Below are 15,839 nucleotides of genomic sequence, written 5' to 3'. Positions count from 1 at the left end.
TTTATTCAACAAACATAACTTCTGGCTAGGTGTTCCTTGTATTAATGTATACTACAGGCTCATTAAGAATTAAATACTATATTGAGAATTTTCAAAATAACTGTTTGGTAATTCCAGAACTACCTGATAAAGAATATTGAAATTGTGGGACGCCTAGGTGGCTCAGTGGGTTAAGGCCTCTGCCTTTGGCTCAGGTCATGATCTCAGGGTCCTGGGATCAAGCCCCACATGGGGCTCTCTGCTCGGCAGGGAACCTTCTTCCCTTTCTCTCTCTGCCTGCCTCTCTGCCTACTTGTGATCTCTGTCTGTCAAATAAATAAATAAAATCTTAATAAAAAAAAAAGAATATTGAAATTATAACTTAAATATTTAAATGTTTTGCAAAGTTTTGATAAAATTTCTTATAAAAGAATTACCTCCTATTTTAGTTGACAAATTACTTATTTTTTATCCTCATCATGGAACAATTGGGTTGATGAGATGTATCATTCAATTCTAGTTCCATAATTATGTATTTGCATGCAAAACACAATTGGCATCTCATTTACCTTATTTCTGTTCTTTTGAATTCAAGTAAACATACTTTGTCCTAGATTTTTGTGTATTTTGAGTATCTAATTTCTCTTGATAAAGCTAACAATACCATCAAATATTTCCCTAAAAATGGGAAAACTAAAAGCCTGTATTTGAATGGCAAAAAATAAAATTACTCTAACTTTTTAGGAACAGAAAGGCTGGTTATCATTGAAGTTTGGAAAATGATTATTATATGTTATAATAAACAAACATGTCTATTTCCTTTATTCCTGTCACATAAACATATTAATATTCTTTTTCTAGGTTTGCCATTGAATTATAAAGTGGAAACATAGCTCAGATGGCAACAGAAGTTTAAAATGAAAACACCTAAGTTTGAAATCATTCTCTATATAGTAATATCTGATTCATGAAACTATCAAAAATATCATGCTCTCTTCACATATGAAGGGACACTAACAATAGATGTTAGCCACCTACACAGGGAAATCTGGTCATGGCTTTCATTGCATTCAGTAGAATTTTAATTCATATTAAGCATTTATGAAGGAATAAGCCATTTTCACAAATATGAGTTAAAGCTGTTTGCTAGTGTGCCTTGAAGCAGTTCTATCACAGTCTTCCTATAACACATTTTTTAACAAACACAAGTATTATCACCATTGGTTCTTTGGACACTGAAATTGGATTTGTAGTCATGTATATATTATGGGGCTATAATGCTTACACATTATTAACTACTGGTGCTAGGACTCAGGTGGAAATATTTTTATGTTTCTGTCTAAATGGCTAAAATATTGTAGCTGTTCTATGTGTGTAAGTTAATTTCATAATCTGCTCACACAAACAAAATTCGAAGTATAATATTTATTGAGACTATAAGTCTCTCTCATTCCTAACAAAAAGCGGTTTTTTTTTTTTTCCCATGATGGATATAAACTCATTGCAAATACATACACATTCTCAAAGAGTAGAGATGATGCTCCTTTTTGCCAGGGGTAAGTCTGTCAGTTGCTGTGCCTAGACCACATTTCTGGAAGGCAGGAGTCAGGCATATGTTATTCACCTCAGTACTCCTCAGAGTGCCCAAATGAGTGTTCAATACATCCCAAGAACCCATTAAATAAATGAATGATATTGAATTTTAATGAAAACATAATCATAAGCCTAAGTTTCTTACAACTTCATATATAATTATTGTACACTTTCCCTTTTACAACCTTACTAATTTAAGGGTCATTAGGAATCATAATTCATCCAGCCTGAACCCAGTGAAATATTAGATACAAAGAAAGCCCATCGTAATAGATGTGTTTCTAAGTAGAGAGACTTTGCGTAATATTAATAGACTTTCATATGAACTTAAAAATTGATTTTTACATATCAAATTGCAAAATATTACTGATTATATACATGTTAAAAACAAATCAATCAGGTCAATTAGGTTTTTCCTTTAACTACAACATGCTTTAACCTAAGATTATAATGCTATTAACAGTATGTGCCACTCTCACCACAAGTAAAAATCAGGCAACTCCCTGTGCCACAGAACTTTTAGGTGAGGTTTTTTTGTTGTGGTGTTTTTTTGTTCTTTTTTTTTTTTTTTTAAGATCCTATTTATTTATTTGACAGACAGAGATCACGAGTAGGCAGAAAGGCAGGCGGGGCGGGGTGGGGGGTGGTGAAGGCTCCCCGCTGAGCAGAAAGCCTGATGCAGGGCTCCATCCCAGGACCCTGGGATCATGACCTGAGCCAAAGGCAGAGGCTTAACCCACTAAGCCACTAAGCCACCCAGGTGCCCCCTTGGGTTAGGTTTAAATATAACTAATGTCATGTTGGTCATCTTCAGACATCAAGCACAAAAGCAAGACTCAAATTTCTAATTATTTGAGCAATATAACAGATCTATCATTATTAAACATTTAAGAAGAAGGTATTATAAATCAGAGTATTTCACAGGGTCCTGGGATCGAGCCTGCATCGGGCTCTCTGCTCGGCGGGGAGCCTGCTTCCCCCTCTATCTCTCTGCCTGCCTCTCTACTTGTGATCTCTGTCAAATAAATAAATAAAAATCTAAAAAAAAAAAAAATTACACCTATGATCTGTGTATACTTCTTCAAAGAAATCTGAAAGACTGTCTGTGATCTTTGGCTTTTTGTGAGATCAGCATAAATGAGTTCATTTAGGTCAACATCCATCGTCTGATTATTTAATTAGAAGGTATAGAACACTCAAGTGTTTATAAATAAGTCTGCATCAAACTAAACATGATAGCCCTGGTAAGTCAAAGGAAATTAAGGAGAAGGACATTTAAATGTTACAAAAAATGACACATTCCTGCTTTGTTTTATTCCTCTACCCCACACTAGGTTAGCTATCCTCTTATGAATGAAGTCAGGAGACCAAGTACGCACGTTTCTGCCCATTTGCAATCAATATTTTCTGGATAACTGTGCTGGGGATAGTAAAAATTTCTTATATTCTAACTTTTTCAAAATGGCATTGTTTAGTAACTTCATTTTAATTCTGAAGAAAAAAGTAAATATATGAATATTTCAAGTATCTGAGGCTGTAAATACTTCAAACTTATTTATTGCATGAAACCTATTAATATCCATGTAAGTAGGTCTGTGACTAAATAGGATGTGATAATAAAGCTAAGTGCTGTACTATTTGTCAGGCAGTGGCTCGATCGTATATGTAAAACTTTACCCTCCATAAATAAAAAAAATACATAAGTATAGACCTGAGGGATGCTGAGGATCCAACTCTTCTACTGCATTGCAGCACTAAAGAAATGCTCCTCTATCCAGCAAGGATTTATTTGAGCAGTAACCACAGGCAAATCACTGCTGAGAGGTCAGAATGGAGCAAATGTTGTGACCAGCTGTATATTGCAAACATAGATGTACTACAGATTAACTCTTACTCGTTACACTTGCTTACAGTAGTTTTGGTACGAGCAGATAACTTGTTCTCAATAGAAGCAGGAAACAATTTGAGAATAAAAGAAAAAAAATTCCAGACGCAATAGTTTTGTATAGCATCTGGTCTGCCATGTTTTGTAAATACTGGAGAAGCTTTGACCAGTTCGACTTAGAGATGGAATGTAACTTTGCTTACAAAAATTGCTATTGAGCTCCTGTTTAAGTTGTTCTAATTTTCTGTGACCACACTAAAAGCAAAAGATAAATGTGAATAAAATGTAAAAAAAAAAAGGTAGAAAACAAATTTTGTCTACATAATACCACTGTTTGTTTGAACTTAAAACTTGAGCATTTCTGCCAATGCATTTGCAGCCTGTTTCTTCTACTCCAATTAAATGAATGAGCTTCAGGAATTGAATTGTATAGCAGATAATCTCTTTTGTGAACACAGGTAAAAATATAGATCAACAGATGCATTATTCTAATGTATTCAGTACAGGAGCTAATAATATTTGATAAAGCAAATTCTTAGAATTCAAGACATCCCACTTATCCTTTAATCTAATATCTTAGAATAAGAAATTATTAGTAAGGATATCTTCAATCATATGAAATTCAAATAAAAAAAAAACTTAGGTATCTGTCATCATATCTCTCTGTTAACATCAAAAGGAGATAGAGTATACCAAAACAAATGGTCCCAAAGAGATGAATTTAGCAAATAAAAACCGAAAAATCAAAATGAGCTACTAGAACTCTTGGCTTCTAAAAGAAAAAGGAAAGAAAGAAAGAAAGAAAGAAAGAAAGGAAGAAAGAAAACACCAAAGGAGAAAAGAAAGAAAAGAGGAAAGGAAGGAAAGGAGAAAGGAAGGGAGAAAGAAAGAAAAAAGATTTGTTCCACTATCAATCATGGAGTAATGGGCCAAAGAGCCTCAAAAGACATGAGGGCTAAACACCAATGTAGCCACTACTTTTGCATACTGCTGATATTTAAGAGAGGCACCTACTGCCAAGAGAATGGCACAGCCATTAATCCACTTCAACGAGCTAACACCCCGCAATCCTGCTAACCACATCCCTCTTCCCCCAAGCCTTATGAAATGTATCACCAAATCTTGTTGATATTACCTCCTACATAGTCTTTAAATTAATCTATTTCTTTCTTTTCCCCCACCTACACCTTAGAATAAGCAGTCATCTCCTCTTTCCAACACAGCCCACAAACACGTCTCTGCTTTACACCCTTCCCTCCCTTTAATATCTCTCCTGCCTGGAGAGCAGAGGTATCTTTTCAACATGCAAAATTATAACCTGATATTCTTGCTTAAAAGTTTTTTAATAGGTTCTGTCATTCTTAGAATAAAGACCAACATTCTCAACATAGCCAATGAGAATGGGACCCCCTTCAAATTTCTCCAGTGTCTTCTACTTTATTTTCTGTGGCTCCAGCTGCAGTCCTCTTTGACTTGCCAAAGTCCCCATCCTACCATGTGAGATTTCTTCATGTTGGTAGTTTTGCCTGCTGTGTGTGTTTTTTTTTTTTTTCCAACTCCCACTTGTTTATTAATTGCTAGTCATCTGATCTCAATGCAGACATCACTTCCTCAGGGAAGCCTCTATAGTACTCTCTCTTATCCCTACCCCATTCTAGCTGGGATGTTCTCAGCATTATGTACTCCATAGCATTTCACAGTTTAGAACGGCATACTTATTGCATGATAATTAGGTGATTATTATAAATCTTTGTCACTAGACTGTAAGCTCAATGAAGAGAGAAGCCATGTATGGGTTTTCTCATCATTTTAACCACAATATCTAGCAGAGTTTCAGACACATAGTGAGCAAGCATTATTTCTTGAATGAAGAATGAGTATGCCAATGGAGTCATTAACAACTAGTTAAACCAACAATAATCTGCTTATTTCCATTTACCAGAATCATTTTGATCAGTTTGAATGATGAAATTCCATTATTTCAAATCTCAAAATGAACAAATTGAATGATTTTATCTAAACTCTCTAACATCTTTGGCATTTCATAGATATGGCCAGAATGAAAAGATTATTAGCATCCTCCTTGAGTTATAATAGAAACTCAGAACATTGTTGCTAAATTAGGCTTTAACAATTTTCTGATATAGTTTCTCATTATGTGAGAAAGAGTCTTAGGAGATACTCAAAAGGTCAACCAGCCTGTTGGTAGCAGAGCAGGGATGAAAATCAGCCATTTAAACTTTCAGTTTTATGTGTTGCTTTTTTTTTTTTTTTTTTCCTATAACTATACCGCAATTTCTGGGTTTTATGGCTTCATTTTCATATTAAAAATTTGGAAGAACTTGTAAGTACCCATAAGAGAAATATTTCCAAATGGTTAATTTTATCATATCATTTAGATTTCTGCTTTAAAGTATTAAAATAAATAGCAACATTTTTAGAAAAGTTAAAAAAATCTAATTTTATAAGAAATGAAGCACTTTCATGCCTTATTTGCAATATACATAGTATTCCTTAAATAGGAATGAGAAGGAGATGGTACATGTTTCCCCGGTTTCTTAATATTCTGAAGCACAGAATTTTTCCAGTTAAATCTGGTTTTCTATAATTCAATTTATAAAAACCCAAAAGGAAGTTAGGTTTTGAGGAAGTGGTTGGGGAAGTGACAGAGCGTATGGAAAAACAGTCAGTTACACCTGGGCATATGACCTTGGACTCTCACATCCCCCTGTAGATTCTATTTTCCTTATCTGTACAACCAGAAGATTAGTCTAAATGATGGGTTTTGTCTGTTAATGGGCTTCCAAGATCCCCCCGAAGAACTTTATCATGTGTATTTCTGAGAAGAAAGTCCATAGCTTCTACGTGATTGGCAGAAGGGCTTGGGACATTAAACAGGTTACTTGCTATATTAATAGCTGAAGTCTGTCCTACCTTTTGAAATGTAGTAAAGCTATAATCATAAATTCAGACAGAAAATATAAATTTGTATAATTATTAGCATAAGAAATAAAATTATTTGAAGAGGACAACCTACACAAAGGAATACTACTATTATTAAACATACACTTCAGTGTTAGCTGAAGAGCCACACTAGAAGCCCAGCCCAGATTTTCTGTACGTAGCATCAATTGCCCAGATAATATAAATGCATGTGATAAATCTCAATATGTCACAGGTTTTTAGTACCACATTTTTATTATCAGTGTTTTAATGATCAATCAAGGAAGGCCTGCTACGTAGAATTATATTGGAGTGGAAACAATCCAGAGCAGCTTGCCAGCAAACTTTTTTACATAGCAACTATGGCTCTTCAACTATCCGAAAGTTATACTCAAAATGGTTTTCAAATAGATATTTTGAAAACTACATAAGAAAGTAGTTTTATGTGCTGGTTTGTACAAGAGGGAAAAGTAGAGTAGGAAGACTGGGAACAGCAGAGGTGAGGAGAAGGGTTCCAATCTCAAATAGGTCAGGGCAGGCCTCATGGAGAAGGTAGCATTTAACAAAGGCCTGAGGAGAGGAGAGAGTGAGCCAAATATATAACCTAGGAAGAGCTTTCCGAACAGAGGGAGACACCAGGGCAAGAAAAGTACTTGATTTGTTCAAAGAAGAGCAAGGAGCCCATGGTGCCAAAGGAACAGCAAAAATCTCTGCTGCTGTGGTCACAAAACCTTTGAAATTTCATCTTCCAGTTGATACTTCATTTTCTATCACTTACCTGTTTAAAATGAAAGGCATAATACCTTTCATATAATCATACTAGAGTCTCATAGTTGTCAAAAATATAGTCAAGGTTCTTCTGAGAATTTTAGAATCACCCCAAAACCACAATCTCTGGCCGGTGTGCAATTTCACTCTCAGTCTCTACAAACATATATTTGCAAATAAGCCGCTATGTGACAAGCAAATATGCCATCTAATAAGAGATGATGTCATTATAAAGAAATCAAGTGAAAGATCTTTAGTTTGACAATTCGTCAGTTGGGCACAAAGCATTCATTATATCCCAACAAAGAGAGATTGCAAGATTCATAGCTAACATGAAAGCACCCTTTCTTTCTGAAATGCCACTGTTCTTTTGGCGTTTCTTATATTGTTCATTTCATTAACTTTATTCCAGAAAATGAAACAATCATAATTACTGTACAATTTTCATAGCATTTATCTGGGTTAATACCTCCAAAAAGAATACGTACATAAAAGTAGTCCCTTTTTTGAGAAGAGGGTCAGTCAGCCCTTTCCCAAGTGAGCATCTTATTCCTGCCTAGTGTCTTCCACAAAAATGCCCTGTGATCCCTAGAACTTTACCAATGTAACATAAATTGTGTGCAACCATACCTTGCCCAGCTGATCCTTTTTGCCAAAGCCAGTGGCAGCTGCAATGCTCCCTGCTCCCTCCACAGTCTTCTGTGCTACTGCTGTCACCCCCGTCACCACCGCCTCACCCACATTTGTCACTTGCTCTTTGGTCTTCTCAGCCACTGGGATAAATCCAGAACAACAACAGATTAAGGGACAATTAAACAACAGGGACTGAAAATAATTTTATTTCCACTAGCTGTCAACTTCTAAAGACCTGTATTTGCACATACTATAAATAACTGAAGTGTCAGAAGAAATAAAAGCCTGAGATATTTGAGTGTGGTTTAGACAACATTAAATCTTTGCTAAGATATGTTGCTGTAATCATGCAGATATTAAAACATGTTTCAAGTGTAATGATCACAAATAAAACCTTTGAGCAATGGAAGTTTGGCTAACATTTTATTAAGGAAAATCTGGAAAAGGCAACGATTATAGATGCAGCTATTGTGGTATCATGTGGTATCGGTATATATTTCTTTATTTCATTTTCAATATCATTCTTTAATTTCACCTGGCCTGTTCATTTTCACCATGCCTTCTGAGCCAGACAACACATAGGTTTTCCTGTTACCATCAGAAATGAAAAATACAGATGGCATGATACTATACAAAAAAACCCTGAAGACTCCACCAAAAAATTACTAGAACTGATAAACAAATTCAAATAAGTTACAGGATACAAAATCAATCTACAGAAACCTGTTGTATTTTTATACACCAATAAATGAAGCAGCAGAGAGAGAAGTGAAGAAAACAATCTCATTTACAATTGCACCAAAAATAATGAGATCTGTAGGAATGAATTTAACCAAAGAGGTTGAAGATCTGTTCTCTGAAAACCATAAAACACTGATGAAAGAAACTGAAGACAACATGAAGAAATTGAAAGATATTCCATACTTACGTCCTGAAAAAAAAAATATTGTTAAAATGTCTATTCTACCCAAAACAATCTCCACATTTGATGCAATCCCTATCAAAATATCAACATCAGTTTTCACAGAACTATAGCAAGCAATTAATTCTAAAATTTGAAAGAGACTTCAAATAGCCAGAGCAACCTTGAAAAAGAAAAAGCAAAGCTGGAGGCATCACAATCCCGGACTTCAAGTTCTATTACAAAGCTGTAGTGATCAAAACGGTATGGTACAACACAAACAGACACATACATCAGAAGAACAGAATAGAAAGCCCAGAAACTAACCCACAACTACATGGTCAGTTAATCTTTGACAAAGCAAGGAAAGAATGTCCAATGGAAAAAGGACAGTCTCTTCAACAAATGGTGTTGGGAAAACTGGACAGCAGCATGCAAAAGAATGATACTAAACAACTTTCTTACACCATACACAAAAACAAAGTCAAAATGGATTAAAAACCTAAATGGGAGACCTGAAACAATAAAAATCCTAGAAGAGAACCAGGCACTAATTTCTTTGACATTGGCCATAGCAACTTTATTCTAGATTTGTCTCCCGAGGCAAGAGAAATAAAAGCAAAACTAAACGAGTAAAACTAGATCAAATTAAAAAGCTTCTGTACAGCAAAGGAAACAATCAACAAAACTAAAACCTATGGAATGAAAGAATATATTTGCAAATGACCTATACGATGAAGGGTATGTAACAAAAAATATATAGAACTTATAGACCTTAACACCCCAAAACCAAATAATACAACTGAAAGATGGGCAGAAGACATGAACAGCCATTTCACCAAAGAAGACATCCAAAATGCAACAGATATGTGAAAAGATGTTCATCATCACTTACCATTAGGAAAATGCAAATCAAAGCTACAATGAGATATCACCTCACACCTGTCAAATTGGCTAAAATCAACAACATAAAAACAAGTGTTGGTGAGGATATGGAGTAAAAGGAACTACAAACTGGTGCAGACACTGTGGAAAACAGTATGAAGTTCCCTCAGAAAGTTAAAAATAGAACTACCCTATGATCCAGCAATCACACTACTGAGTATTTACCTAAAAATACAAAAACACTAATTCAGAGGGATACAGGCACCTGATGCTTACAGTAGCACTATTTACAATAGCCAAAAAATGGAAACAGACCAAATGTCCACTAATTAATGAATGGATGAAGAAGATATAATTAATATAGGTACATATATAATGTAATATTATTCAACCATAAAAAAGAATGGAATCTTGTCATTTACAATAACATAGAAGGAGCTAGAGAGTATAATGCTAAGTGAAATAAGTCAGAGAAAGACAAATATATGGTATCACTCATATGTGGAATTTATGGGGTTTTTTTCATATGTAGAATTTAAGAAACAAATGAGCAAAGGGAAAGAAAGGAGAGAGAGGGACAAATGAAGAAACAGACTCTTAATTATAGAGAATAAACTAATGGTAATTGGAGGCAATCGGGGACGGGGAGGCGGGTTCGATAGGTGATGGGGATTAAGTGCACTGTGGTAAGCACCAGGTGCTGCATGGAATTATTGAGTCACTATATTGTACACCTGACACTAATATAACATTGTATGTTCACTGACTGGAATTAAAATAAAAAATGTAAAAAGCCGGGGCACCTGGGTGGCTCAGTGGGTTAAAGCCTCTGCTTTCGGCTCAGGTCATGGTCCCAGGGTCCTGGGATTGAGACCTGCGTTGGGCTCTCTGCTCAGCAGGGGGCCTGCTTCCTCCTCTCTCTCTGCCTGCCTCTCTGCCTACTTGTGATCTGTCAAATAAATAAAATCTTTAAAAAAAAAATGTAAAAAGCCAAAAAAATGAACAATAGATTAAGGGATGGTTATGAAGATTTTGATCCTTTTATCAAATGTCAAGTGGCTGAAAAACAGTTTTTAATAAAAAGGTTGACTTTCAACAATTTTAATGGTAACAAAAGAGCTAGGCATTAAGTATGAAAATGAAGTTTGCTGAGCAAACTTATAATTTCTTTTCACAAAACAAACTACAGTACGGTGATTCAGTAGATTTTTTTAATAAGTTAAAAATTTAGAGAAGTCAGTGTAAATAGTTTGGGATTAGATTTAGTAGCAGATTTACTCTTGTATCAAAAATTCTCCAAGGGGCACCTGGGTGGCTCAGTCATTAAGTGTTTGCCTTATGGCTGAGGTCATGATCCCAGGGTCAGGGGTTCAAGCCCCGCATCGGGCTCTCTGCTCAGTGGGGATCCTGCTTCTCCCTCTCCCACTACTGCTCTGCCTGCTTGTGCTCTCTTGCTTTCTCTGTCAAATAAATAAATAAAATCTTTAAAAAAAAAAATTCTCCAAGACTACATCTGATATAATTGCTGGATTAATCTTTTTTTCTGTTACCTCCATGCAATTGCCAAATAAAGGAACCTCCAATTTAAAAAATTTGCTTCAACTAAATGAAGAATTCTATGAAAAAACCAAAGACGAGAGCTTCTGCGCTTTTAATAATCTCAAGGTCAACAGAGAAATAAAACTAAACTGCTCTTCACCTAAAATTAATATTCATAAAGCCTACATCTCATGCCCATCTATGTAATCCTAGCCTTTTTCCCTTTTTGCCTCACAAACTCCTTTTTTTTTTCTTTTTTCCCCAGATTTCAGGAATTTAGGGTTTTGAGTTATATTTTTCCTCAGGCCCTGTCCTAAGCAAATAGAAACATTTTTTTTTCTTAATTTGGTTATACTTTTGCTTGTGTACATCATCTCCAGATAGTCTCAAGCCCAGGGAATTGGATGGGCTGCACTGTCAGCTGTTACATTGGCAAATGTTCTTAACTAGTCACATGATTATCGTACAGCCTGCACGTCACCCACTGCAGAAGGCCAGGGATTGATTAATGGGGACAAAGCAGCTGGATAGCAGGTCACAGAAGTAAGATGGTCTATAAGGACAGATGCTACTCTTCAGTTCTGGGCAATGTGGGGAAGGTGAAAGTGACCCCAGAGTCTGAAATCAGGAAGAGTCCCCAGAAGGTGTTGCTTGATATTTGCCTTTCACCACTTGGGGGATCCAGTGGATGCCTCCTAACAAGTAATGGCTATTCCCAATGCAAAGTTCAATTTAAATGCCAGTGAAAAGCTATCCTGGAGATTTCGTGTTTTTAAACATTTCCAGAATGTTGATCCTTTAAAAATAGTGAATTGTGGGCTTTAACTTGTCATCTTTTTTTCCTTTTCCAAGAACATGAATAAAAAATTTTGCTTGAAAAATGAACTTTCTTATAATATCTCAAACAAGAATAAATTTTGATCTTAAAAAAGAGAAAAAATTTTGATCTTTTCATAGATTCATGATTTTTGTACCAGCCACAAAATGTTATATTTATAATATCTAGACCATTCTTTGTATACATATACACATTAATTTATTTTTAATGCAGTGAACATCACTGCAGTAAAATGCACTTTATACTTTATCATAATTTCATCAGGTTTTATCATTGTAAGAGTAAGTAAATTAGTTACATTACAAAACAACAGAGTGTACATGTAGCAATGATAAACACATTTTAAAAGATTCCTATAGAACTTGTTTACCTAGTGAATTATCCAGTAACCTTGAGCCCCTATGTCCCCCCATTAAGGCCTTTTACACTACTTCTCTGTTCAATGACATGCCTAACAAAAGGGTGACAAGGCAAAAGCAAATAAGACACAAACTGTCTTATTTGAAGTCAACATTTTTCATCTAATAAATGATACTCGTTTTTAAGGGAAATGACCTCATAACCAGGATCAAAAGGGATACTTTCCTCCCAGCTAATCACAGTATAATATTTTACATTCTCCCCCAAATGTGTCAGTCTTTCTCAATTTTGTTCATACAGTTCTGTCTGGCCAGAAGCTTTGATCCTTCTCAGATATCTCCCTATCTGTTTACTCAGCAAATTCAAGTTGCTATTAAAACCCACCTCAAATGTCAAATTCCAAATTAAACACCTTTCCTCCCAACAACTGTTCCTCCTCATGTGATCTCATGAAATTGTAGATATATCTCTGCTATGGAACTTTTTAAAAAATTATTTTATTTTATTTTTTATTAACATAGTATCTTATTTGCCCCAGGGACACAGGTCTTCTGCTATGGAACTTTTTACATTGTGTCAGAATTATTCATTTCCCAGTGTGACTCTCCACCCCCACCAACCTATTTGGAGTTCATTAAGATCAGAGATCCTGCTGTTTTTCTTTGTATTATTTCACAGTAGATATGGAATAAAAGATTTTGAATGCATTAAAAGGAATTTTGTATATTCCGTAAGTTATTTATTAATTTTGATAATTAGATTTACTTTGGCTTTAAGTCAAATATAAAATTTCAGAAAGAAAATGTGGCACCAACTTTTCAAATAGATTCAGTAACTGTAACCTTCGATATTAAACACAATCATAAAATTAAGATCTAGCTTTGAACTGTACAAATTAGGTATCTGAGGAAAATGAATTTGTATTTTGAAACATTTTGATAAATTATAACATGTTGAAATTAGTTGTGTTCATTATCATGTGACAAATTTCTGTTTATAAATCAAAACTCAGAATAGAGTAATAGAAATTTCTTTATACCATACTTTCATGAGGAAAAAAAAATTAAGAAAGGTTTTATCAATATCTGTTTTTTTAAAGTGGTTTCAAAGACATGTCACTCAGTATATCCAGATTAAATGCACTCACATGTTTTCCTGTAACATAATGCATTAAGATGACAACTGCAACAAAAATGAACTGAGATCAAATAGCTAGGGTGTAAGGTAGAGATTTTTAGATTTTATCAGGAGATTATCTACAGGGAGAAATTCTTTTTCTTGGAATTTTTTAGGTAGAAAACTCCTGGTCTAACTACGTTTACTGAAGTCTATATTTATGAAAAATAAACAATGGGATGAACCTTGAGGAAATTTTTCTTTTGACATTAGACGATAATATTTTATACTGTATAATAGTTTCTCACTTCCCTGCTTTAAGAATAATTATAATAATAACATTTAATTAGCACTTACATTATGTAGCCGTAATGAATACTTTGGACCAAGTATAACAACCAATTCTTTTCCTTAACCATGGAGGCAATTACCTTAAACTTATTTATCCTTATACTTGAAATTGGGAATTTTATATTAAATAATTATTAAATAATAATACCATCCAGAAGGATGATATATATTGCAGATTTATCCCATGGCATTTCTCATAGTCAGACTACTTATGACATTTTTGATACTTTGTTATTGCCAGGGTAGTTGATTGGTACAATGGCTATAAATACCACCTACATCAAATCATCATGCTGCTTAGCAGCGTTTTCCATAGTGTTCTCTGGAACACTGGTTTCACTCAATCCTAATGACTATTGAAATAAGGTCAACAAGTTTGAGAAACCCCGGATTAAACTAAATTATGAACATTTCTTTGCTATGGAATATCTCAGATTCTTCAATATGCTAAAGAAGACATGATATGCAAAGTTCCTCAATATTATTAAACCAGGGAAACATAAGGTGATAGGAGACTGTCCTTCAGAAAACAAAATGCTACCTTATTGTACAAACTTCAGTAGTGAACACACACGCACACACACACACACGCGTGTGCGCGCGCACACACACACACACACACACACACACTCATTCACCTTCTGTCATTGCGGAGAGGATGAAACTCTGACTTTGTTAACAGTTATCCTTGCAGCCCATCTCCATAGCCTCCATTCAAAGATGTTATGAGTTGTAGTCTTTAATTTCTACCACAGACTCTAAATCTGGCCACAAGCTCATCCACTTTCTAAACCACATGGATTCTTCAACTACCAAATGGAACACCATTAATCTAGCTAGGCTCTAGAGAGTATAATCTACAACAGTCTGTTACCCAGATCTTATTCAAATCATGCTTAATAACACCATATTTATAGATCATCCCTATAAGTCAACCCAGTTCCTTTACTTGCCTAGTTCTGGGCATTACATATTGATTGGATTGCAACAGAGCAAATACAAACAGCATACTTTAATTTAGCTTCTAGCAGAATCAGTTTCAAAGGGTTCTATTTTCATTTTGCACCTTCACTTATTATCAAAAGTATATATCACATGAAATATTTTTCTCCATTAGTTGTAAAAATGTTGTTCAAGATAGACTCACTATAGAGTGATGATACCTGCATAATATGCACTACTTAATTTCATTATTCTGGGTATTTGTGTACATCAATCCTATTTATTCTTTCACAAATGAGGAAACTAAATCACAAAAAGATTATCAATCCTGCAGAAAATCACATAGCTTGTAAGTGATAAGCAGATACTTGAACCAAAGAAGTCTGGCTCCATTGTTTCGGTCTCAACCACAAAACTGTATTAATACTCCCATTTGATTTTTTCCGTTTTCATTTTATAATTCAGTAATAGGAACACAGTATTTTTCTGAGACACTATTACATTTACTGCTATCTGATCATATGAATTATATTTCTGATTATACATCCTGTTTTACCCCATCTGTCAAGCAGCTTGGAATGCATACAACATGAAACTGAATCACGGCAAGTCTGTGGGCTCTCAAGATTATTAAATTTTAGTTCTCCTTTCATTTTTCTATCTGTCCCTATCATATCCTTCCTCCTCATCACCACCACCATAATTTTCAACATTTTTATATTAATGTATTGCATCCTTCTTAAAGACCTATTCAAGTTCTTGTTAAAATTGTGCCAAATAGATATAAATACAATAAAGACTTCACTGATCATTCCAAGGTTGTTTCCTAAAATGTTTTCTGAATCATCAAGGAAATGTTATACTGAGTAGAGCTTAATGTCAGAATGTTTTATTATAATCTACAGAAAATTTGATATTAATCCTTTAAAAACTGGCAATTTTTATATGAAATTTATGGTAGCAGTTTGCCAAAACATAATGTTTCAGAAATTTAAATGTGACACTGCCATAAATTAAATGTATTTGGTCAATTCAGAGGCATCAGTCTTGATAATGGAATATATTGTTTTATTTATCTATAATAAATATTTACTTATTTAAAAATA

The 15,839-nt window shown here is 34.5% G+C and overlaps 1 protein-coding gene across 6 annotated transcripts in view; it reads right to left on the bottom strand.

The window, feature by feature from the left end:
- Positions 1 to 15,839, bottom strand: part of SNCA (synuclein alpha) — a 161,777-nt gene that overhangs the window by 132,215 nt on the left and 13,723 nt on the right. For all 6 annotated transcript variants that reach the window (XM_004756074.3, XM_004756073.3, XM_004756072.3 and 3 more), the window contains exon 4: positions 7,799 to 7,941. In XM_004756074.3, the coding sequence (XP_004756131.1) occupies positions 7,799 to 7,941 (143 nt within the window). The remainder of the gene's footprint in view (positions 1 to 7,798; positions 7,942 to 15,839) is intronic.

Source organism: Mustela putorius, unplaced genomic scaffold (assembly GCF_011764305.1).
Source record: "Mustela putorius furo isolate JIRA1106 unplaced genomic scaffold, ASM1176430v1.1 tig00000382_pilon_pilon_pilon, whole genome shotgun sequence".
Classification (NCBI taxonomy): domain Eukaryota; kingdom Metazoa; phylum Chordata; class Mammalia; order Carnivora; family Mustelidae; genus Mustela; species Mustela putorius.
Note: the sequence above shows the minus strand (reverse complement) of the source record. Positions and strands in the feature narration are given on the sequence as shown.